This window comes from Spea bombifrons, chromosome 3, assembly GCF_027358695.1.
Source record: "Spea bombifrons isolate aSpeBom1 chromosome 3, aSpeBom1.2.pri, whole genome shotgun sequence".
NCBI classification, from domain to species: domain Eukaryota; kingdom Metazoa; phylum Chordata; class Amphibia; order Anura; family Pelobatidae; genus Spea; species Spea bombifrons.
This window is the reverse complement of record NC_071089.1, coordinates 57,813,411-57,839,546: the sequence shown is the minus strand read 5'-3', so window position 1 is coordinate 57,839,546 and position 26,136 is coordinate 57,813,411. Positions and strand designations below refer to the sequence as shown.

The following is a 26,136-nucleotide window of genomic DNA, read 5'->3' as shown; positions in this document are numbered from 1 at the left end:
CAAACCGTATTTGATCCAAAATAAAGAAGCAGAGGCTGGGCACTCAAATATTTTTCACAATTGATACCTTCACTTTCATATTTATTCAGACTTTTAATATAATGACATTTATTTATATATACACATTGATCTTTGCACTGTCACTTTATATATAGATTGGTCAGTTTGCACTGTCACTTTAAATTGTTATGTAGGATCGAGTCCGACCCCTTAATTACTTGTTTTGCATAAATATTTGAGCGTGTGCACTTATGTTTCTAAGAAAAACCTGTGCTCGTGCACCACTACCGAGTGCTGTATTCTAACCTTTCTTTCTGTGTTAACCATATTTGATGTGAATTGCTTGCAAATGCATTTGTACTCTATGACCTGAGTTCTGAGCTGTGTCATGGTACTTACTAATGTATGTAAATAGTATCTTCTGCTGAAAATGTTTTACTTCTGACATTGGAATGTTTAAGTTCAATAAATCATATACAAACAACAAGAGATCAGAGTACGCCCAGCAAATAGTATTAAAAGAGTGAGTTTAAAGGCAGGGCAGTTCCACTTATTCAGCAATATAGCCATAAAAAATAGACAGGACTTGCCACAAATGGGGTACTTTGATGTAGTCGCGGGTATTTAGTGTCATATAGTGTGATGGAATCCTCAATATTTATGCCTCATATAGGTGTTTTTAATAATATTTGCGGGGTGTGAGCTGATCTCTTTATGTGTACGTATTGGTCATCTCATCAGCATTCCCGAATCTGAATATGTATGCTTTTCAGGGTATGCTTTCCTTTATTTATTTTCACACACATACACGCACATATATACACACACTCACTGGACACTTTATTAGGTACACTCGCCTTTGCCTTCAGAACCGCCTTCATTCTTTGTGGCATACTTTCTACAAGGTGCTGGAAATATTTTCAATGCCGCTTTGGCCAGAGAACCAGTCTGTGCCCTTTGTGCTTACCAAAAGTCACATTTGTCCTGTGTCCTTAACACACGAAAAAAAAGACTTTTCCCTGAAGGACCACACTTACTTCGGGACCCGGAGTGGCTCCGTTCCTGTAGCCAGCTCAGACTAAGAGAAAGGTGGCAGCCACAGCCAGGGCTCCTTTGATCGATCCTTGGTTCCTTCTACATAACGCTACATCCAAACCCTAATAAAAAAAGTGGATCTGCTATCCATTTACTAGAAAGCTGATCCATTTTCACTAAGACAGAAGTGCCACCTTGTGGTTGTTGTGCGGTTTAAAATTAGTATATTAAATTTTCTGTTCAATTGCTGAATTAGATATTTTTAGGGGAAAAAACATTATTTTGAAACACTTTAGGTCCCTGCAGAAACAATCATTGCTTGTGCTTTATACAATTTATGAGGAGAATATATGAACATCTGATTAAATACAGAGTAAGTGGAAACATTATTGTTCCCCATTAGTGTCCATTGATGATTGTAGACATTGTTTAGTAATATAAAAGAAAGCCCTCTCGCTGTCCTTGAAAATAAAATAATATGTAGTGTGTGTGTATTGGTACTGCAGTCATGAAAAGGGCAAACACACAAACATATGGTTAAAATATGTAGTTAGCATTTTAGCTATCTTTAACCATCATTTTTTCTCATGGCTACTGTACCATGTACACTAATAATGTGGGTATTTCCCTTGTCATTAGGTGGCTAATTATATTAGAAAAAATAATTATATAGACCATGTGTATCATGTTTTGTAATAAATGTTTACAACATGAAAAAATAATGAAAAAGTAAACAAAATGTTTTAATAAAACTATCAAAGGACACATTATAAAAAAATATAAAATCATGATAAAATACATGAGTTAGTGCTATCAGATAAAAATATGATATATTTCAGTGAAGTCAACATTCCTGACTCAAGCTCCTCTACTCCCAGTGAGTCTTACACCCAGTACCACTGGTAGGGAAACAGGACTACATTTTGATTGTACTCATTTCTTCTGCAAGGAGGTATCCACAGAGGGGCTGCGGTTCTGAAAATGGGTTGTGAATCCTGATAAAAAAAAGAAAATATAACATGTAAGAGAAGTAAAAAGGGAACACAAGAATGACATGTACAAAGTATGATGTTTTTACATTTTCTTAATGGGGTATCTGGTAATAATTTACCATTAAATGATTAGAATGTATACTGAAAAATAAGTAATTTATATTATTATTATTATCTTTTATTTATATAGCGCCAACAGTTTACGCAGCGCTTAATACAATACATATATTCAAGGGGTATGACAAGACTTGACAGACTAAGACAAACCGATACATTAGGTGGAAATCATTGAACTACAGAATCTTTTTATTAATTCTGTTCATTGGAAAACAAAAGCAACTGAATGTAAGAGTAGTAGGCATTCATTATTGTCCAATCTAATTAAGCATTGAATAATACATCTATGCTATAAGCCACTGAATATTTATTACCTTTTCCTGGATTTTCATTTCTGGCTCCAAACTGATATCTAAGGTGCTTTCCTCTAAAGGAGAATCTGCCCTACTGTGAGCTTCATCAGAGCTTCCCTCGACCCCACTGTCAGTGTCCTCATCCATGGGAACAGGTGAAGGTGTAGCGGAGGAGGTTAGAGAGCAGCAGTTTGAACTTGAGAAGGAAACTTCTTCTAGAGACTCCAAAGACTCAGTAGAGGGTCGAGTAATACTTGGATGAAAGCTTGCAACTGTGTAAGCATAACCATCATCTCCCAACCTATTAACAAACATAAAAACAATATGTATTCCATTGTTAAATTAGTTGTAAGGTCTTCAAACTGACTTCGACTGACCCAGTCTTGGAGGCAGGAGCACAGCGCATAGTAAAAGTGTAGTATCCCGTAATGTGAGAGTATCTGTAAGGAAAAGCTCTAGGCAAGGTCAGGGTGTGAGATAGTGAGGTGTGAGCGTGATGAAGTGAGTGTTTTAGTGTAGGTATGTGAGAGGATATGCATGTGTAAGGGTGAGAGTATGTGTGTGAGAGGGAGTTATATGTCTAAGTATGTGTTACAGTAAGTGTGTATGCTAATGTATATGGTAGTTACTGAGGAGGGCAAGGCCACTCAGCTGTACCTGCCCTCCAGGCCAGAAGGTGCCAGTCCTTCCCTGCTGATATAGCAATCTTGCCAAACACACTCATGGAAAGGTTTTTTTTTAGCTCTCTCCTCTAGTCAATGCAAAGCCACACTGTTGTCACTAGCAGTAATATTAATGATCACTCACCTGCATGAGACTTCATAAGGGTCAATCCAAAGAGTCATCTCCTTGGGAAGCGAGAGTTCAGAGTATATAAGGCCACTAAATGAACAGGCATCAAGAATGCCATCATCCTGATACTGCCTGTTGACCCGAATGCACCTAAAAACAAAGTCACACATTAGATGTCACACAACTAGAAATCAAAAAATCGACAAAACATGGCTGTGTGTTTCACTGCCTACCAAAAGCAATATTTGCACAGTATAACCAGATTATTATTATTCTGATGAAGGAATTATTATTATTCTGTACAAAGAAACTTGTGCATATGGCCTTTTAATTACTTCTGATGCTGCTGTAATCAAAAAATAATTCCAAATGCTGATGAATAGTTTTAATTAAGTCAATAATTAAAACTGTTAATGACATCAAATCTCAGTAGTAATTTGTCTGGCAAAATTAACAAAGTGTGGATTCTTACTAAAAGCAGTGATGAAGATGTTTACCTGTATGCCTGCCCTCTAATTGGTTTTTCTGGGTACCAGTGCCCTGTGTATTTGTGAGCCAAAATCTCGATAAGTTTCTCTCCAAAAGTCCACACTTTTACCGGGTCCAGTCTGTTGAATCTGTTAATAAGAATTTTCATATATTCTACTGCTGCCAACAACTCCTCTTTCATCTCCATGGGAATAACAGTTGTCATTTTCTCTGATGGGATAAAATGAGTGTTATTAATGCGTAATCAAATCTCTAATTATACATTTTATTTTCAAACACATATTTCCAGCCCTTACCATCCAAAAAAAGTGGAACGTTGCTAAACTTAACATACATATATAAAGGCAAAGTATACTCTTTAATTACTGTACGATTACATATTTAAAATATAGATGTCCATGAGAAGAATTCTGTGTTTACTCCACAATAAATTAATAAAATACATTCTGTACTTGTCAAGTGCAAATACCGATAACTACCAAGCGATGCCCTATGGTGGCCATCCCTGGAGCTGGCTTAGGTGAGTGACAATATAATTTTTGCTTTCTTAATGTCAGCTCTCTAAGGGGGTCTTAAGACAAAATAAACATTTTACTTATTTATCAATCAATATTTTTTATTATAAATGTATACACACATAGCCAAAACATACAGTATAGTCAAAATATACTTACATTAGTAGTAGAAATGGCAAGGTGTCCAGGAGTTCTCCCCTCTTTAGCCCAAGTGTCCTCAGATACCCATAGGAGTAAATGCCCATGTTGTCTTATATAACATGAGAACAAAAGAGGGCGTGGACACTGTGTGGACCCATTGGCGAATCCAATGTTTTAGTTGTGTCTGTGACTCCACCCACTGGGCATAACACAATGGAAAGTTGATTAGTTCATTTACATTAAACTACCCTACTGTGAAAAGGTAGACATCTCCCAATTTAATCGACATAGTAAGCCTGCTATTTTAACACAGAGACCTTTGAAACTTTATTAAAAATATATCAAATATTACATAGTCATATTATTATTACTATTTTTATTTATATAGCGCCTACAATTTACGCAGCACAGATACATTCAAATGATATGACAAAACTAGATTTGACAAAACATTACTTTAGGTAAAGAACGCTCTCCTTTCAAGTTTACAGACTGGAAGATATGACCCATACATCCTCTCTGGTGTACCCATTTTGGTTATCTCTGTATATGGAACTATATATGGAACTTTACTTGTGCACACCCAAAACCCACATTTTCCCTGCAGCGCTGCAGAATGTGATGGTGTTATATAAAAACAGTAAATAATAATATTAACATTATTTGAAGATGTATTCATATCTATACAATTTCAAATAAATATTATGATTTGGCTACAGTCCAACAAAATTGTGTTATTCTATATAAATATATATATATATATATATATAAAAATAAAGCTATACTTTTTTCAAATATATAAATATTAAAAATAAAAAAAGAACATCTTTGGCAGATATTAAAGGGTTGTAGATTGTTCTGTAATCAATTGTTCAAACATATAACTATCCCAATTTCATTTCGTATGACCTTGTAATATCAAGTATGCAAAAGTAAAAGTGGTTTCCTCACACACCTAGTTTGTCTATGTGGGCATTATTTATAGAATATTTTGACTACTTGATCCGTAAATTATTGTGTAGCTTGGCGGCCATTTCTACAGATTTAGTGAAAATGTTGTTTTTATTTTATTTTTTTTATTTACACCACATATGGTATTTCAACACATAAATGATGAATTAAAAAAAATGCGTTTGAAAGACTTTGCTTTTCAAATCTAACTCAACATCACAATGACTGATAGTACGTTTCTGCTGGCGCACTTTCACTATCTATCTTATGCTAAAGGACTAGACGTGCCACTACGGTGTTACGCCTATACTGAACATTTAGTATTTACACATGAAAAAGCGTGGTCTTTACATGTCTGATGGCGGAGGCCTTCTCCTACAGTGTTTTTCATCTGTAAATGCCCAGCACTGCCAACGTATGTGACCGCCATTGTACCATTTTACAATCAATGTTAAATGACAATAGCAGTAATTGAATGCTGTGTCTTTAAAATAACACTCTTTCTTTCTTGAACAGGTGATCAGATTTGCAGAAAAAGAGATTTTATAACCAGTATCAAAATAGTTTTGAGCTTTTTTCTAGTTCTAGTTTTCGCATAATATAAGGTTTTATGAAAAGACAGCTCTGGAATCTTAGCCCAATCTACTAGACAAATACCCTGACTTCTTATCTTACTGCCCGTGGAAAACAACACAATAGCTCCTTGTTAATCACCCAGTCTACACCCTGACTCACTAATGAAACTATACGTAGGAACAGACTTTATTAGCATTGCCATAAAGAATCAGCTCAGTGTGGTGCTTGAGCCGGGAAGCTCACACAAAATATCACATGACTAACAACAATGGCCGCCTCCAGGTCTGGGAATCAAGAATGTTTATTGGAACAAAATGACATAAAACCAGTTTTTTGTTAATGTTATCCTACATTGCTGCATAAAGCACTGCATTTCATGCTCATGTTAGAAAATATTTCTTTCTGTTGGACTTTTCTTTAACTACATCCCAGTTTTTATTTAAATGGTAGATAGAAAGTGTAACATGAATAGGTCAAATGTATTAAAAATTAATCTTAAAAGTGTAAATGGAAAAGAACAAATGCATCAAATCCTTTCTTTAACTTCTGAGACCCTGTTCTGAGTATTTTTATGCAAACTTTACAAGGTGAATGGCTGTGGCTGTGAACAGTATGATTTTATACCTACAAAGTAAGCTTGTTGGGTTTTCATGGTGATTATTAACTATTAAAGCAAACTTGATTGTAAGGTTTATAAACTATTTCTAATCATAGGTAAAGTGTGATTAACTTTATGATATTGACATTTATTTATATATTAGCATATAATAAACCTACTATGGTTCTCAGTAAGTTAACATTATAAAAGACGTACCAATGTGGGAAAAAACACAGCTTGTGTTATAATAAAATCCCATTTTTCAAGTGCAGATTGTATCAGTAACTAGCACTGCTAACATTGATATACAAATAGTCTATAAAAGAGGAATTACTTTTATTTATGCAAATGTTTAAAATAATACAATCCGCCTTATTTTTCTTTTGTTAATTATCAGCAGACTGAGGGAATAAGTGAAACTTTTTGCCACTTTTTTGGGGGGAGTTAAAAGCACAAAGTGCAAAGAGAATTTGCTTCTCCACTTTTAGGAATCAGCACCGTCTCCAGTGTTAGAATGGACAGGGAGTGCACATGATTCTGCATGATGGCAACTAACATTAATGACATCTGCTGCTAATAAAGGCTGCAATTATTTATTAGCACACATGCTCACTGTTCATAATATCATTGGTTTATATTTAGGCAAAACTGGAAAAAAATCAATATTTTTACTATAACTATTTGAGTTCACATGACATGATCAAACATCTAACAGAGAATACATACACTGAGGATGCCCCAGCATATCTTCTATGAATAAATCAGATAATGAAGTGCATTAGCCATAGCTTCCTCCACTGCATGTGGCTAGTTGACCCTTTTTAACCCCTTAATGACAAAGCCCGTACATGTACGGGCTCAAAATGCATTGTTTTCAATGGGTTTAGGGACCGCCCATTGTCCTTAAGGGGAAATAGGCTAAATCAATAATAAAAACATTCTGTTGTTAAAAGGAATAATCATTTTGTCCTAATGTATCTTTTAATTACATGAGTGAAGCACATTATTATAGGCGTGGCTAAGAGGGCAATTACATTACCTGCTGTATCTTATGGCGTCTCCAAGAGCTATTCTGTTCTAATGTAAGTTTTATTTACAGGACTAAACCACATTATTATACAGTAGGTGTGAATAAGAGGACAATTAAAATATTATTACATTATCCAAAGATACCGCTGCGAAAGACATACCGAGGTCAAATGCAATGTAACATTGTCGTCTATGGAGTTTTAAATCTTAAGTGAACATGATTAAGGTTATTATGCACACGTTCCAACGTGACCTGAAAAGGCCAGTTCCTTTCAATATACCGTTATATAGGTCCTGGCTCAAGCCAAGTACTTGTATTTCAACCAATATGTGTATAATCTGATCAAATATCCTGTAACATTCAATAAATAGAACATAATACATTGTAATTCACTATTAATCAAGGAATGGCATGTTTCCACAAGATGTAATATCTGAAGGATTTCTGGTGGACCCCCTTTAACTGATCCTCCCGTAGTTAAAGTGGAGTTCATTCACAGTTTGATGGTCTAGGTATATGGTACTGTACCACCTATATCATTCCTGGTACTGTTGATTGCCCAATGTCTTCCGAGAAACAATTCTTTATTCATGTAAAATATCACCTAATCCATAAGGTTTGCCTGGAACACTTAATTGTCACATGGCACGAAAGCAGACACTGAAAGTTTTTTTACCATACAAACTGAAAAAGTTCCTGGAAGAATAACAAAAGAGATCTGCTAAAGTTGATTTGCGTAACATGCAGAGGATGAAATCAATGCTTTGTCTGAGTGGAACGGCACTTTAAATATAGTTTATTGCATTTCTGTATCATTTCCCTTAACACTTCAACATTATTTTGAGACTGAACACAAAATCAGATTGAAATTCACATTGTCCATCTGTGGTGACAATGTCCAGCTGAGGTGACAATCTGTGATAAGATAATGTATTTTGTTGTAGACTTGGACATCGGTTTGTTCTAGAGATCTTATCTCCAGGTGGGAAGGAGGATAAGCAACGCAATATTAAAATATCACCGTGTACTTAACTGTTTTAGTTTATTTTGAAAGGATCCATTGCACAATAAAACGAGAATATTACGCAGATGACGGATCTTGGTCAGATGATTTATTTTGTAGCATATGGATTTTCCATATACAATTACAAAGAATGCCTCCAATTGTAACTAGAGGCTGAAACACTATGTTATGTACATTAAATGTAAAGCATTAAACCTAAATAACGCTGCATTGTTCCTCAAGTGGAGGCCAACATGTTTTTTGTATGGCCCTGGCCAGTGGAGTAGGTCCAAGGCCAATGGTCTTTCTGCCCTTTCCGCAACTCACTCATTATTTATATTTACCCTCACGAATGTATTATTTAATATCAGAGGACCTGCTCTCTCCGCACTCTTTACAATGACCAGTGAATGATCTCTGATGGCTCCTCTCTATTGCTTAAGAACATCCTTGATCAAGCTAGGCACCTTCAGCCTTTGTGTTTGATATTCAGCCAAATGCCAAACTACGGGACTGAACTAGTCAGCAGGACTATAATTGTACAAAATTGCTAAAGAAATACAAAATACCCTGTTTTATTTCTGATAAATTTTGTTTATCATTAATAATATAATTGTGTAATAATGTTAAACAACAGTACTCGTTGCTCAGCCTCACACTGATGAGTCCAGCCCAGAGGAGGCTGGGAGATGGTACAGGAAGAGGGACAGCCGATTTATTGTACAGCGCTCATCACCCCTGCTCGTATCACTGCGTGACTATAAAACCGCATCGGGGCAGAATATCAACAACTTAACACATTCATTGCCAGAAATACCTGTAATACTTTGCAAGCAACTCTGCATTCCTTAATTCCCCCAGTGTTTACTATTTTCTGCATTGAGATTATTTTATGATGTGTTTTATTAGAGGTTAATAAAGATATTTCTGTGTGTGTTATATTAAAAAAGTGTGTAAGTAAAAAAAACAAGGGGGCACCCGGATTTGAACCGGGGACCTCTTGATCTGCAGTCAAATGCTCTACCACTGAGCTATACCCCCACGTGTTTGCTTCTGGAAATATATTCCTAGATTGTCATGTACAGTGTACTATCAACTGCTTGCGGTGAATGTTCCCCGTTATGTGTTATGTTACAGGGTTGGAAATTATTTTATTCACATAAAACACACATTAGATATATAAAGCCACCCAGGGTGATTATTGTGTACGCTGGTTGCAGCACATATGGAATGCCTTATCACACTCCTGCTCTATCTTTATTTAGCACAGTATCCAGTGAATCCCAGATGTTGCTTTAACAAGATCTCCAGTGTGATAACTGGGTCAGCTCCCAGATGCTCTGATCCCAAGATAGTGAACAACACACCTTTACTAACATTTACCTGGAGCTAACCGCACGATTGTTTGTCTTACCTTCTGGTTAAGATAAAGGGCTGCATTAGGATTAATCCTTAATCAGATCTCATGATATATTGGATCGGGAATGAGGTGGAACTTGCATTGATGCGAGGTTGTTCTGCTGAAAATGTATCAGATCTGCTTCCTGTACATTGCTGCCTACCTTTGCAGCGGCACCCTGGCCTCCTGCCCTAGGAGATGTACTTGTGACTCCCCAGCGGTAACTGAGTGTTTCCGGGTGTCACATTTACCCAGGGACATCCCTGCCACAACCAGAAAACTATATATCAGACACAGCAAAATTAGGCAGCTCCAGGTACGTCCAATTACTATTCATTTTTATTCATATAGCGGCAACAATTTACGCAGCACTTCTTGCACTAGATATATTCAAGGGGGTATGACAAAACTAGAATGGATACACTAGGACAAACCGGTACATTAAGAGGGTGTAAGTTTACAACGACACTATTTGTGCAATTATTGTTGCGTATAGTTCAAAAAGTATTGGTGTAATTGGTGTTTATAACTTCTTTGATTATGCTGTGTATTACCTTGATTAAAGCTGCAAAGTCCTAAGAATATAGTAATAGTTTGTATCTACATTTACCCCATCATCAGCTCTTAAGACAATTACCTGGGGTAGGCACCAACATTGCTCATGGTGGACATTAACTGCCCTGTGGACCTTTACAACCCTTGCCATGGACACTGGTGCCCTTGTGCAGACACTTTGCCAATCCCTGACAATTACTGAGTGTGCTCTTATATTCATCTTTCTGTAACATACACTGAACTAGAGCGTCAGAGGCTTAGTTAACTGAGAGGGAGGTACAACGTCAAGCAGCTTCCCCGCAGAAGTGGTAGGGGCTAATACAGTGAGGGAATTTAAACATACAGATGGGTAAATGGCCATTATGAATTTAAGGGGAAAAATGGGCACACCAGATGATCCGAATGGTTCTTACCTGCTGTCAAATTCTGCGTTTCTATGTTTAATGGGTTTGCTCTGATATTTATCTTTTTCATAAAATAGACTATATTCTGATTTATGTTAGAAAGCATACAGGAGCAAGGCAATGCAAATCAAGTCACATAGCCAGCACAGGTTAAAGCAGTAATTAATGGTAAGATAGTAGCTGTGAATGGGTCCATATTGTAAACTGTTTCAGCAGGGTGCACTTAATGTATCATGTATAACTTAACATAGAACGCAGTACGTAATATTTGCCCTGGTTTCATGAGCTTTGCTTTGATTGCTTTGCCATTGTGTTTATGTCCACAAGTCTTTTTTCCTCGGTCCCTTTGAAATCTTGTATATTTATCCTTGTTTTGATGTTTTTATATCTGGTTGCTTAATTATTTTGTTGAAAACCTATTAAATCAAAATATTTGCCCAGCTAATCCAATTTTGGGAATGGTGTGGGTTCCAAACTCTACTAGTTGTTGTCGGATGTTTGTTATTTTAAGAACGCATCAGTTTCATAAATATGTTTTTGAATGTGACAATTCATGGCTCTGAATTCATTGAATTCATGGCTCTGTGCAGATATTTGGGTCAAAATAACTTGTAAAGGATCCATACATTGAATTCTATAGAAAATAGCACACAATACCATGTTAGGAGCCATACTGGCCTCACTCCTGGATATTGTCCAGTGCTGGTACTTCTTAATTTATTTTAACCATCCTAAAATGTTTTACATTTTTTTTTTAACCTAGATTTCCGACTTCAGTAGAACCCTAGGCTTGCAAGAAGTGTCACTTTTTTCTAGTGGAACAGATACTGTTGAAAACAATACATTCAAAGCGCTGAGTAACTTAAAGGTCCTGGAAATCTGGAAAAATAAATTGACAAATATCCCTGGATTGCTGCCACCAAATCTAGAAGTCTTAAAGCTGGGAGATAATTCCATTGGTTTTATTCAACGCCATGATTTTGAAGGTTTAATGAAACTGAAGGTGCTTGAGATGCAGAATAATATACTAAGCATGTTATCATTCAATGTATTTTCTGCACTTTTACATTTGCAAAGACTGGTCTTGGATAATAATGGGATACAGACTATATCTGGCCAAGCCAGACTCCCCTACCTGCGATATCTCAGTATGGAAAGCAACAACCTACAATATCTCCCTGACAACTTTTTCACACATTTTACAAGCTTACAATACTTGGGACTGTCAGGAAACCAGCTTCTAAAGATTCCACATCACCTGCCCAAGGCTCTCCAGCGCGTACAGCTGAAGAGAAATAAGATAAAATACATAAAGGTCAAGGACGTCAAACATTTGGAGAATCTTTCTGAGCTTAATCTCTCCGAGAATCATCTTTCTTCTGTAGATGGCATGCAGTTTCTCAGTAACCTATCCTCTGTTGATTTATCCAGAAACCAACTTGTCTCTCTTCCTTCTAAACTTCCAACCAAGCTACAGAGGCTGGACTGCAGCAATAATCAGATTTCTAGGGTGACAACTCATGACTTCAAGGGCCTTCAAAACCTCAAGCATTTGTTCCTGGATAACAATGTTGTGAGCCAATTTGATGATAGGGCACTGCATTGGTGCGTTCAATTATCCAGCCTGGCAGCGGAGCAAAATCAATTAACTTCTGTCCCTTTTGGGTAAGTCTTAATTATGACTATACTGCTTATGAGCGAATTAGCTTTTTATAAATATCTCCATGCCGTGTGTGCTCATGTATGTAAAAAGTTACAATGATTCATTTACAAAGCACGAAAGCCAGCAATTCTTCCACTACAAAGTCATTTTTTTAGAATGTTTGGTTTAATTATTATTATTTGTTTCTTTGATCTTTGTTCATTCAGATGTTACATCATTCTTTGTATATTTCAGGCTCCCAGTAAGCTTAACAAGGTTGGATCTTAAAGGAAACACAATAGAAGATATAAGTGAAGTTAGTTTCAAAAACCTAAAAAAGCTCCAAGTTCTGAATCTCCGAAACAATAAGATCACTACACTGGACCATCAAGTCTTGGAATGTCTAACACGACTCCGGCATCTATATCTTGATGGCAATCCTTGGAATTGCACCTGTAAGCTGTTAACGGTCAAAAGAATCTTGATCGATAAAGGAACTGATATAAAAGGTGGGCAGTGCGCAGAGCCTAGCTCTATCCGTGGAGAAAGTTGGATGTCCTCTGACAAGACTTTAAGACACTGTGAAAGTATGTATAGTTTCGACAAAGGAAAAGAAAGCAGGAAAAAGCTAAAAGCAGATGAACTGTCAAATGTGGAGACACAAACAGAGGAGGATAATGATGATGATTACGATTATGACATGGAATACTAATTTCTGTTTGCAAGAATGCAAAGCTTGCCAAAACTGGTAACCTAAAAAAATAATAGACCGTCTCCTTTTCTCGCATCATTTTATTATTTCTTCAATTTAATCTTAAAATGTGTATTTCTCCAAAACTTTGAAATAAAAAGGGATGCCTAATAATGCACAAAGAAAACAACATCCTAGAGTCACTAAGCAAGAAATAGGAACTCTGCAGCAGATCATGTAAATGGATATACCGGTATATTGGGGCAGAGTAACATGGGGCACTTGAATGGAAACGTACAGTAGTCTGTCTATAAAATAACTTGTATTTTGGCTGTTTGTTCCAAGGATAAAATACAAATAAAGCTAATTGTATGTAAATAATTAACATTTGTAGAAGAAACCACTGATGTAATATGTGTTATATCCCGCAGTCCACAAGGCCTGCTTTATACAAGATCCCCAACTTAAATGGAATGTTAATTTTTAGAGGACGGCTGGTGACACCTGGAGAAGACAAGCACTGAAAGCTTTATTTTATGTATTGTTACAAATTCTCATGGTGATAGTTGATTCTTAGAATAAATGTTTTAAAATGATTATGAGTTACCAAATAGAAGACAGTTCTAAGCAGGTGTCTGTACAAGGACGCCAGTGCCCTTGGCAAGGTTTGTGAAGGTCCATAAAACATCATGATGTTTGGTAATCATGGTAGTAATGTTGGTGCATACTCCTGGTTCTGAGTTTACTTTTCTTTTTAAAAGAAGGCCATCATTATGGAAAATAGAAGGCATACTTGATCTACATACATTTTTTTATATATATATTGAACCCCCTAGATTCAGGTGCTCCAGCCCCTTCCTTCCCTCCCGGCCAAAAGGCCCGCTGGAGGGCCGGATCTTCTTGCTCTAGAAATCTTCAATCATCACCAGAAAACCGGGCCTTTTAGTAGACCCGGTTCCACCATGGCATTTCTGGCGACAATGAAAAAATCAGTTCAATGTGTCTATCTGATATATTTCAATAAAAAAGCATAATAACCCCCCCCCCAAAAAAAACCACGTGCACTATTGTGAATAAAAATCTCTATAATGAAACCCCAGCCCATATGCTATTGCCATATTACTTGAAGCAGGTTGACCCTTAAGAGATGAGGCTTTGGTACACGGCTTACTCACTGGGTCAGTTAGGGAGGTCACAGATTTCAACTGGTCCATTTAGATCATGGACGTTTATGCCTAGTTGGTAAAGCCTTCTAGGGCTGTTGATGTTCAGTCACGTTCCATGCAAAGAAGTAGGCAGTAAGGTCCTGCCAGGGCTTGCCCTGGGTCAGTACACCAGTCATGTGCCATCTGTAGACTCATGTGGAGACTGGGCTTGACCCAATGGTAATTTTTGCTACAGCTATTGCATTTTCTTGACTAGGATTTCAAAAGTTTTGTTTCAGAGTAAGTAGAACGTATAAGAACACCTAACAGAATTACTCGCTTGTGTGTGCATATGAATACTACATACTTTTTGGTAGCACTTTATAAATGCTGCTCGGATGCATATGAAAGTCATATGTCTGGAAAAACAATGACAGTCGACTGCAGACATAAGTAAAGAGTGACAAGAATACACAGCAATGTGTGTTACGTGGATAAAGTGAGCCAGGTGCAAAATCTGGTTTTATCACCATAGCAACTATTGGATGGTTCCTGGCGATTGGACCAATCCATTGTTACTCTGGTGATAAGACAACTTTCTGACTTTTGCGCCCTAATCACTTTTTATTAAAAACCAATAATTGTATTGATGGGAAATGCTTTTTTTCTATCGTTACATACGGGGGCTGGCGGCCAGGCCTGGGGGCAGTATGAGCCCACTCATGATGGCGGGAGTACAGTGGAATCATGCTACATGACCCCCCACTAAAGGCACTGCCAATTGTGAGCAGCTATAGATATGTATCTATATATATATATGTGTGTGTATGTGAGTGTGTATATGTAGGCGTTTGTTTCTATACAGCACGCCCATGCTCTATAGATGATGTTAGGTATCAGGAAGTGAGTTTTGATGGGCTTTACGGCATGTGCCTGAAGTACTGTGCACTGTGCAGTTCCAACCAAAGTCCATGCGACAGCAGTTCATTTCAGGCACAGTTTATAATCTTTCTGCACATGTCCGCCACGCTCCCAGAGGGCGCTCTCGCCAAACGAACCTCGCTCCCGTCCACTCTGTGATTTACTAAACCCTTTTCTAGGTTCCGGCTCCAACCTTCGCAGGCCACGTCACTCAGCCGCTTTCCCGCGGAAGTGACGATTGCTGATTTGCTAGCCAATAGCTAACACCGACGTGCTCCCCGTGTTGCCGGTTGGATCATAATGTACGGGAGTGGGGCTGTGGAGTTACCGATGGCTCGGTGTCACTGACGGGGTGTCGGACATGTCCGTGGTGTACGCGCTGGCCTGGCGCTTCCTGCACGTGGCGCTGTGGGCCCAGCGCGCACTCCTCTTGTGGCTGCTCCGCTTCTGGGACTGGAGGCTGTGGCGCGCGGCGGTCGCTCTCCTCGTACCGAGCGACTTCGCTCTCCGGGAGCGAGCAGGAGCCAGGCGGGACTGCACGTACCTGTCAACGCGGCGGGACCAGCTCGCTCAGCAGCCGTGCCGCTGCGAGGACCCGCGGCCCGACTGCGACTGCCGGTACCTGAAGCACCGGTGTGACTGCAAGTACCTGCAGCGGCTCCAGTGCAACATCCCATTCACCAGGCAGCAGAGCGACTGCAAGTGCCAGCAACAGGTGCAGGGCCGCTGCTTCAGGACTGATGTGTCCAGCCTGGCCAAGTTGCCCGTGCACGTGGGACTGATCATCAATGAGGAGCAAGAGAGCTACACGGATGTAGCCAATTTAGTGGCGTGGTGCATGGCGGCCGGCATCTCCTATGTCAGCGTGTATGATAATCGAGGTATTATATCCGTGTCCCTTTGATCTGCCTTGGCTATCTAGTCTGGGAGGATGTAGACTGGAAGTAAAAGATCGATAAGCCAGCTCATGACAGCTGCTCTTTAGACAGTGCGCTATCACTGTATTATGTTACAGAGAGGATGGTAGAGCCATGTAGAAGTGGTAGAGGCTGATACAGTGAGGGGATTTAAACCTGCGTGATAGCATAAAGCGATCCTGAATATAACAAGGGTCCCCGCATCAGGAAAGAGACAGGCCAAATGGTTCTTATCTGCTGTCAAATGATGTTTCTAAAACATATCAAATTGAGAATTGGAAAACTTTTACTGATGTATCCAGTACGCTTATAGTACCCAAGCAGCCCTGTTTAGGTTTGCTGTCCCTGCCCGGACTGGCACTTTGAGGTGGCGGTTGGCTGGCGACGTCAGTGTGGCCGACAGCTGGATTTGTATGGCTGCACCATACTGATTTCTGCTCATGTAGCAGTTGGCTCGGTATGCCCGGCTACGGAATACGCGAGCAGAAACAACTAACACCCGAGCTGGTTCGCTAGATATAGAAAAGACCTCCTGATGTCCTCACATTTGATGACTGCAGGAGGAAGTAGTGATTGGAGAACGAGTTACCAACTCAGGACATTGTGACTTGCGTATACGTCTTTAGGCTTACGCAGATATGGAAATTCCATTACATGTCTTTATTTAGTGTGCCGGACTGTAAAAGATAGAACTTGAAGAACAAATGACACATCTGCTTTAAATAACCCTGCTGTTGAGCGATGCTTGTTATGTGGCAAAAAGAGAACCTGAGTCACAAGCGTTTTCGTTTAAGAGGCACACAAGACATTGTTCTTCAAATGCTTTTTCCTGTGGCCAGGTGGGATTCTATCGCATACATTGGTGACCCTATTTGTGTGCTTAAAGGGAAATGCATGTGTTTTAGGGCCAAGCCAAGGGGTTTAGCAATATAGTGGTGCTTCAAGAGTGTTTAGAAGACCATAATCAATCTGGAATTTGATCCTTGTGATTAACTACATCAGAAACTCTTTGTAATACCAGTTCATGTTAAATGCTATTGTGCAATGAGGGCAAAGTGGGAACTCTAGCGTGATCTTGCAACCCAGTAAAGAGCTCCGACACCAAGTTTGAAGAGCGCTAGAATAGGAGTTAGGTTGCTGATCGTGACCTCATCAATCTACATCATCTACTTGAAGTCTATGGATAATTTTTGGTTTGATTCTTGTTGCTCTTGTCCAGTCTCCATACAGTGGTTACTGTCCCCGATAGCCCTCACAAAAGAATGCATATTAAAGTATTCTGAGTACTTTAACATAATATTAGAGAGAAAAAAATAGCTTCAGCTGCCCTCCTCCTCCATCGTGACAATTCTGTTGGACCAAGGAGGAGAAGGGCAGATGCTGGAGCAGGGCTGCCTCTTCCGTGCTAAGTAAGGGCTTTATTTATTTGAAGAACGCATATAAAAGTACTCAGTGTCACTATTCCTCTGTAGTGAGGGTATCGGGGATACTAAAATGTCCCTTTAAGCGAAAGAAAACTGGGTAGGGTGGTTCGAGTTCCCTTTTGCTGACTGGTAGACTTATGCCTCTTCGGCTAAGAGGGTGAAAGATGAATCTGAGATGTTACAATAATAGTTGATTGTGCAACATTGTAGAGTGTGCTGGAGCACTTGTAATTGTACTTGGAGATAGAAATTTGTTTTACATAGTTTAAGCTGTCTGCTGAACTGCATAAAGCGTTATGAGAGAGGTTCTTAGGTGACGTTCTGATTGCCTGCTTTCTCAGCGCCCTGCCTATCAAAGTATGCTATCATTTCATTGAGTGACTATGTATCATATAGCAGTAAAAAGACTTCCTATTCAAATTGCAAATGTGCTCTAGGGTTTTGTGTTTCGAGGTGGAGTTAGTATTAGTGATGATATCATGACGAAATTGGCCAATCCAGTTTAGACAACAGAAATCAAACATGTTTCAGGCATTTAAACATGAATACAAGAATGGTACTGAATAGGTTAATGCAGGGCTTGACAAATTTGTTGTGAATCTAGGCGCCAGGTAAAAAAGTTAGGAGCCAGGATTTTTTTTTAAACTAACAGTTGGTTAGGAGTGATCTGATCATCATCATCAGCCCACTTACTAAACTCACAGCGTTTGACCTGGAAGCACCCTGGACTTTCAGGTCAGTGCTGTTTGTTTTTTTTTTTTTAATACATTTTTTTCATTTTTTTTAACTCTTTCGATGCTGATGTTCCATTGGAGCACAGCATTGACAGATATTTAGTCCCCACAAGCTTGTGGGGACAAATGTTAACCCCTGCAATGTCATACACAATTGTGGCATTGAAGGGGTTAACACTGCACTGTCGCTCTCATGGAGCGATCAGGCAGCAGGAGGGTGTTGGGGCTGGTCTCCACACTCATGTGGAGACCAAAGAACCCTCTCACCCTGTCCCTGAAGCTGCCTCTGGCAGCTGGGAAGCAATTGCTGGTCTATAGACCAGCCACTGCAGGGGGGGGTCTATGATGACTGCTGTAGGCTTCTATGCCTACAGGAATCATCAAAGGGCTTGAGGGGGCTCGTTTTTTTGCTGTTGCTGGTCTGCCTGGGCTTCCAGGCAGACCACCAGCAGCAAAGCCCCCAAAACGGGAATTAACCCCTAAATGCCGCGATCGCGGCATTGAAGGGGTTAACGCTGCGCTGTCGCTCTCAGGGAGCGATCAGGCAGCAGGGGGGTGTTGGGGCTGGTCTCCACACTCATGTGGAGACCGAAGAACCCTCTCCCCTGTCCCTGAAGCTGCCTCTGGCAGCTGGGAAGCAATTGCTGGTCTATGGACCAACCATTGCAGGGGGAGTCTCTTTGATGACTGCTGTAGGCTTCCATACCTACAGGAGTCATCAAAGGGCTTGTGGGGGCAGACCACCAGCAGCAAAGCCCCCAAAACGGGAATTAACCCCTAAATGCCGCGATCGCGGCATTGAAGGGGTTAACGCTGCGCTGTCGCTCCCATGGAGCGATCAGGCAGCTGGGGGGTGTTGGGTGAGGTCCCCAGACTTGTGTGGGGACCCAATCAACACTGAACCCCCTTCCCTGAGGCTGCCTGTGGCAGCTGAAAACACGAGTGCTGCTTTTCCAGCAACCGCGTTTTCAGCCTACAGGATCACTCCGTGGGAGTGATCTCAGGCTCGGGGGCGGGCTCGGAGTGGCTGTGCTGTCTGCCCAGACTTCTGGGCAGACAGCCGCAGCGCCCCCATGTGGTGACTCAGCCTCTTACATCCACAATTTTTTCTGGATGTAAGAGGCTGACAAAACCTAGGCGAGCCCTGGGTTAATGTCCCCAAATTTTTCCAGACACCCATATATTTAATCATACGAAATCTAGCTTCATTCAGCGTTTTTGCTTTTAACTATTGGTATGGGATACCCAAACACTAATAGATAGAAACTGAAAATGCGTCTTATCTCTCAATTGTTTTTACGCGATTAAATCCTAAGAGGAACACGCAGAATAACAGATATAAGGTTTATATGCTTAGCATTTTAATATATAAAAATGGAGCAGCATTTTAAATCCGTCAACCACTGCTGACTACACTGTATTGGAAAAGAAATGGCTCTGTCCTCATCTTTTAATTATCATTCATGGGCATTATGGAAAACACCATGAATAAAGTGATGAAGAACTGGAATAAAGAGAATAGCTATGATTAATTTAATTTAAATTAGTTTACTTTTAAATCATCTAACATATTAAGCTCCTAAAACATCCACAGCTGTTCCTTGAAAGTTTTACGGTCTTCCCCATTTAATTGCATGGATGTATTCTGCAGAATTCAGCCAAAAGCATTTGCCCTGTTCCCCCGAACACATCTTCTGCCACGAGATATACTGTCCTCTAGTCAGCTTCATCTCTGGTGTGTGTATACGTATGCTGGACCTTTGTACATGTATGCTCCTGTATTCCCTACTATGTTTGTGCAGATAGCTTAATGTAACAGAACATACATGACCATGGGTGCATCCATGCGAACTTGCAGTAGACCCTGCTGGCTATGTTTGTCCTTATCTTTATAGCAAGTGATGAAGGCAGGGAAGTTCACAGCAAGTTTTTGTACTTTAAATATGATATGAGAGCTCCTTTAAATGTTAAGGAAATAACTATATTTACAGACAGAGGTAGCAGGGGTTGCAAATTCTAGTTGGTTGAATTAAGCCAATAGTACTTCAAGGTGATCTTGAACAGCATTGCTTTCTGGTAACTAGTCAGTGTGGGTTTTAGATGGTTTCAGCTGCTTCTGCCTGTTTACCGTTAAACACAAAGCCAGAACAAGTAAATAAGCTAAAAATGACTTGCTTTTTTGTCCTTTAAGGTCTCTTCAAACAAAATAGTTCCAAGCTGATGGATAAAGTGTTAAAACAGCAGAAAGAATTATTGGACCATGAGTATTCCAAGAACACTTTTGGTTACGCTAATGGCAGCGTTGACAAAGCAGATAAAGGTATGTTTCTCAGCGACGTGAACGTTCATGTGGAAATAGCTAGAAGTACATATAATAGGTTCGTTCTCAATGCGCCATTTGTTCACATTTTTTGTGTTCCAGCAGTTTTATTAAATAGAGAATACTCTGTGCTAACAGGAGGTGCTGGTTTACCAGACTTTCCTTTATTATGTATTGCTAATGACATCCTTCTCCTGCCAAGTCCTTTAAGACCCTATCGGATATCAGGCTTAATATTCCCTTTGGGAGCCAATGCAAGCTCTGGAACTTGGCCTTTATTGTTGTCGCAAGCTGTATTTTACATGTTAAATATGACATTCAGTCCTGCTGTAAACTCAGAGCCATAGCTAGCTTCCATTGCGCCCGAGGCAAGAATGGAATATTGTGCCCCCCAGCTATTTTTACAGAGGGTATTTTATTTAGACTGCCCTTACAAACACCTGCCCTTACACACACACACACACACACACACACACACACACACACACACACTGCCTTTACACACACCAGCCCATAAAAATGCATATACACATACACTGCCCATATGCTCTTATGCACATACACTGCCATTACTCACCCCTGCCTTTCTACAAACATATGCACATAAACACACAAATGCCTACACTGCTCTTACACACACCTGCCCATACACACACGTACACTGCCCATACACCCCCTTCTCCCCATCTCTTACCTTTCTCATCTTCCATCTTCCGTTCAATTTTGGGAGCTCAAGGTCCATCGCTTCAGACCTTCACTATAATTTGTCGGCGCATAGTGATTAGGGAGCACTGAAGCTGAGGTCTGAAATGGCAGACCTTGCGCTCCTTAAAGTTGGGCCGTATAGAGGGAGATTGTGATCTCCAAACCAGGCCTGCAGGCCGCAGCTGCTGATCGAGCGGCTGTGCGCCTCCTCGCAGCTGCGTCCGGGGTGAGTGCCTCTCTTGCCTCACCCTTCCTACAGCCCTGTGTAAACTACTTCTGTACAGGGCAGAAAAGTGATCTGTTGTCTTCTATTGTGTGTGTCATTTGTCTAAGGTTCATTAGAGCAGATGCCATTAGTTGCAGTTTTACATTTAATTAAACCCGGTATGGTTTTAAGGAGCATCCACACTAAGAAATCTCTAAGGTTGCCCATTGAAAGTGTTATTTATCTTTTTACTAGAGATTGTGTCTTCTGTTTCTGTTGTCTTTGCATCCTAAATTCACTGTCTTTTCTTTGTTCTTAATCTGGAAAGCAAAAAATGTTTTGTGTGTGTTCCACTAAGCCTTTTGTATGTATTTGGACCAAATTCCAGCATGTTGGGGTTTATGTGGGATAGATTACACTGAATATGTCTTTATGTCAAATATATTTAAATGGGCTATATACAAAGAGTATATATCAGATTATTTAGGCATGATGTAAATATGTTTATCAATGCACATTATATAGATATGTTAAAAATGTATGTATGGAACAAAATGGTTAGAAAATGTTTTAAAAAAAAAAGTCAATCATTGATGCAGTTTTAAGGGTACTAGCTGTGCCTATTAATATTACTCTACCAGTCCGCTCATAGAGACTGGGTGTTCAGTCTAGAAAGATATGTATATATTCTATCCATCTAAAATGTGTGTGCAAATGTTTCAAGCACCTCTGGCAAAGGGCCCTTTTCTATGCATTTTTCTGTTATATGTATTGCTGTGTTTTATGTTCTGTTAGGACTCTAACCCCAGTACTAACGCTTCCCTGTGCACTCTTTAGCTCCCAGCCGTTTGCCTGTGGTCAATATACTATCTCCAGAAGATGGAAAGGCTGAAATTGGAAAAACTGCCCAAAGATTCTGTAAGCTAGTAGCAGAGAAAAAGAACCAACCAGGAGACCTGGATGTGAATGTATTAGACAACTTACTAAGAAGTGAGTACGTGTGCAAAAACACTTCCTTTCCTGTTTTTCTATACGCAAGACAAATATTGCTGAACTAATGTGGGTTTTCTTTCCTAACCCAGGTACACAAAGCTTCCCTGACCCTGATCTAATACTGAAATTTGGTCATGTAGCCAGTACTTTAGGATTTCTACCATGGCACATTAGACTTTCAGAAATCATGTAAGTATATACCAGCGCTCTATAGGTGTGTTCAGAGCCCCCTCATCCGGTTAACTGAATCAAACTCTGTCTTAGATTTCAAGAACAAATACAACGATGCCTGCATTTAGCACTCATGCCCTCATGGAGATAAGCGATCTTAAGCGATATTGAAATGGCAAGCTGGGGTTTTTAATCATGTTGCTTCTTCTTAGGGAACTCAAATGTTTGTATGTGATGTAGCAAGTTCAGGACACAAGCCCTAAAGTTAGACCTCTCACGAGTTTTAGATGTAACTCTAACATGCATGTAAGCAGTTGCGTATGCATAGAAGAAGCAAAAGAGCATACAGACATAACAAGAAGCCAATATGGGGTTTCTAATGAAACAAAAGTATATGTTGAGATATTGCAGTTGACATTACATTGTCGTTTTTGTAGCTATAATTTTAAATTCTAGAGCTGATGTAAACTAAGCAAATGCACAATAAATGTTGAATTGTTTTTCCCCCCCTCCTCAGTTCTTTACCTTCACATGTGAATATACGCTATGAAGACTTTTATTTCGCTCTCCGTTGCTACGCGGGCTGTGAGCAGCGGCTTGGGAAATGACCTTGTCACATGAGTTCCACCCGGCTTCTGTCTCAGAAGGACTCCATACCTCTGTTTACAAAGGAATGAGATCCAGCCAAGATGGTTCGTGGGTCCTACCCCAGCTGTGGACTTACAATTTGTCATCTGTCTGCTCATTAATGTGTCTTAATGCACAGTTTGAGAAGTGTCGGCAGCCAATTCAGGGAAGCATGAACAATAAAACTTATGAACTCGTTTGGTACAGATTGTGTGGATAATTCTGTTCATGTCTCACGTTGGTTGCCTGAGATATAATCACGGTCAGGCCTTTTAAGATATCTGCTACCAAATGCAGGGGGCAAGGTGCTTTTAAGTCTTGCTACATCATGAAAGAGCTGCACCATGCCACAAACTACCTAGTAGAAAAAAAACTCCGTCCTATTTTGTTCCCCTTCATTTTTGTTTTGTTGACCAGAGCTGAGGGAACATTTATACACACACCTGCTGTGTGAAAGCTAAAGAGAATGAGTTCACTGCAATAAAAAAAGGGTTTTGTGCATTTTGTCTACCAAAAGCTTAGGATCGTCGATTGAATTTCTTGAGCGAGGGCCTGCCTTTTGATGTGAAACTGAGTTTTTCGTTTCCCGTTTTAAGAGAAGGACGAAGTTCATGCAACCAAACCAAAAAATGGAAGTGTTTCTTTTAAATAGTACTCTTGGGAATTAATGTAGCCCACGAACAACACTGTTTCTTTCTTTTTTGTTTTTCAATTGCACTGAATTTACAGGATAGCCAACTGAGGAAGTCTGATCACAAGTATGTGATTGAAATATTAAACGTATACAAGCAAGGTAACCTCACAAGATGTATCAAACGCTTCTCTGGTATTTTGCAGAGACTGATTTTTCTCTGCATTATGGAAGGCCAATCCTGGCGAGCTTCTCCTGCAAGGCTTAACTTTAATACGTAGCTTGATGAGGTGTTTTGAGGAATTCTTGATATAGCTATCCGTTACACAGGATCAACATAGCTCTCGCAGGAGAACCTTGCTTGGGTTGCCTCTTCGTAATGGATAGTGAAATTAGTAAATTGACTGCAGCTTTTTTTGGAAACCCCTGCCTTAGAGAATAACCCCACCTCTTGCATTTAGCTTCTCAGCTGTGTTCACATTGAAGTCACCAAAATCAGCTCAGGGGGCTGCTTAATGTGATTTTGCCAAGTGCTGTAACCCTACGTGGAGCTGGCCAAACATTCACTACACTTTAGCTAGGCTGGTTAAGTCCATACTTCTTTTCAGTTCTATAAGTAGAGTGTTTTACCATGTTGGCCCCAGTAATAATGGCGATGGGTACAGCCAAGGGGGACACATTTATTGGCTGAGTACAATTCTACTTTGCCAATAACTTTTATCCCATTTACTCCACCTGTCCTGTATTTTCAGATTTTATGTCAATAACTCTTGAGATTCCAACGTATCCATAAACATTGATAAAAGCAACTGCTACCGGCCTTTCGGTATTTCAGACCAAGCTTGTATGATATCGTAAATTTCTGAAAGTCACTGCTTTTAGCACTTATCCTTTTTTTATGTGTTTTATATGCTGTAAAGGCCGGTAAGGATTTTACCAAAATCTCCCTAAAGAAGTTGCTGTTCATCTCAATTTTCTTTCTGTAGACTTGACTAGTAAAGTTTCTATTTTATGTTTCAGGATTGTTTTCTCTTGTAAGTAGCATTGAGAAACATGCACTGCCTGAAATCCTGGTATGTTTTGGTTTTTTTTACTTGCAATACACTACCATTCAAAATGTTGGGGTCACTGGGAATTTGGGGAAATTTCTAGCTGTGCTAACATAATTGCCAAAGGGTTTTCTAATTATCAGTTAACTTCTTAAACTTAACCCCTTAAGGACCAGGGGGCGGTCCCTAAACCCATTGAAAACAATGCATTTTGAGCCCGTACATATATACATGTCATTAAGGGGTTAAACTTGGGTTAGCCAACATAACATGCCATTTGATCACAGGAGTGATAACGGCTCTCTGTACACCTGTAAAGATATTCAGATATCAGTCCCAGCTACAACATTATAATGTCTGGACTGTATTTCTGATCCATTTGATGTTACTTTAAAGGACAAAATGTTTATTTCCAAAACAAGGACATTTCTAAGTGACTCCATATTTTTGAATGTTAGTGTACTTCATGGTAAAAATAATAATAATAATAATAATAAAACATAAAATTAAGACCCCTTGTGTGTCTTGATTAAATGGCATCATATTTTTTCAGAAACCAGGGGATATGTTTGGAAATTAATTTGACCTGTTTGTAAAAAGCCAAATGTAATTACATATTTTTATTACAGTTTCTGTAGTATATGCTTCAAATAACAGACCTTTTTCATTTTTTTTGAGATCCTCCAAACAAGTTATATTTAGAACCGGAATAAACTGCAGGTGTTTGATGCCCACAATAATTTAAAAGTGCAATAGTGTTCTGCAGTGGACACAGAAGTTCAAACCTGTGTGAGTCCATTTTTAAAGACATATTGTGTATTAATGAGGTTTTAATTAAGTTTGGACTATTATTTATTGACTAAATAGGCTCAGGATTTGGAGAGATGAAGTTCTTCCACCGAAATTCTGCTTGCATTTTGTTTTGCATTTCAGTAGAAACGAATTGCAGTTAAGAGCTGCACACTCTTCATGTGAGTATTTCTTAAGACTTTCCTTATACTGTATAAGCAACACAAGTCCCCGGAGTCTGGGAGACCCAGGCCACGCCATTTGCTGCTTTTTGATATATAA

The 26,136-nt window shown here is 39.4% G+C and overlaps 3 protein-coding genes and 1 non-coding gene across 4 annotated transcripts; 2 read left to right on the top strand and 2 right to left on the bottom strand.

Annotated features, from left to right (window-relative positions):
* Positions 1-2,623: 2,623 nt before the first annotated feature.
* Positions 2,624-4,026, bottom strand: LOC128483969 (protein BTG3-like; the record flags this gene model as incomplete). Its single annotated transcript, XM_053460290.1, has 3 exons — positions 3,727-4,026; positions 3,245-3,379; positions 2,624-2,738 (listed from the first exon to the last, which is right to left on the bottom strand). Coding segments are annotated over exons 1-3 (447 nt in total), but the record flags the coding sequence as incomplete, so codon positions are not given.
* Positions 4,027-9,501: 5,475 nt separating this feature from the next.
* Positions 9,502-9,573, bottom strand: TRNAC-GCA (transfer RNA cysteine (anticodon GCA)). Its single transcript has one exon. It is a non-coding gene; the product is annotated as a tRNA-Cys (tRNA).
* Positions 9,574-10,058: 485 nt separating this feature from the next.
* LOC128483968 (nephrocan-like) lies at positions 10,059-13,244 on the top strand. Its single transcript, XM_053460288.1, has 3 exons — positions 10,059-10,247; positions 11,654-12,555; positions 12,788-13,244. The coding sequence occupies exons 1-3, from the start codon at positions 10,059-10,061 to the stop codon at positions 13,242-13,244; spliced, it is 1,548 nt and encodes a 515-aa protein (XP_053316263.1).
* Positions 13,245-15,528: 2,284 nt separating this feature from the next.
* Positions 15,529-23,593, top strand: NUS1 (NUS1 dehydrodolichyl diphosphate synthase subunit). Its single transcript, XM_053458935.1, has 5 exons — positions 15,529-16,170; positions 20,556-20,684; positions 22,432-22,584; positions 22,677-22,776; positions 23,276-23,593. The coding sequence occupies exons 1-5, from the start codon at positions 15,651-15,653 to the stop codon at positions 23,364-23,366; spliced, it is 993 nt and encodes a 330-aa protein (XP_053314910.1). The 5' UTR covers positions 15,529-15,650; the 3' UTR covers positions 23,367-23,593.
* The last annotated feature ends 2,543 nt before the right edge of the window (positions 23,594-26,136 follow it).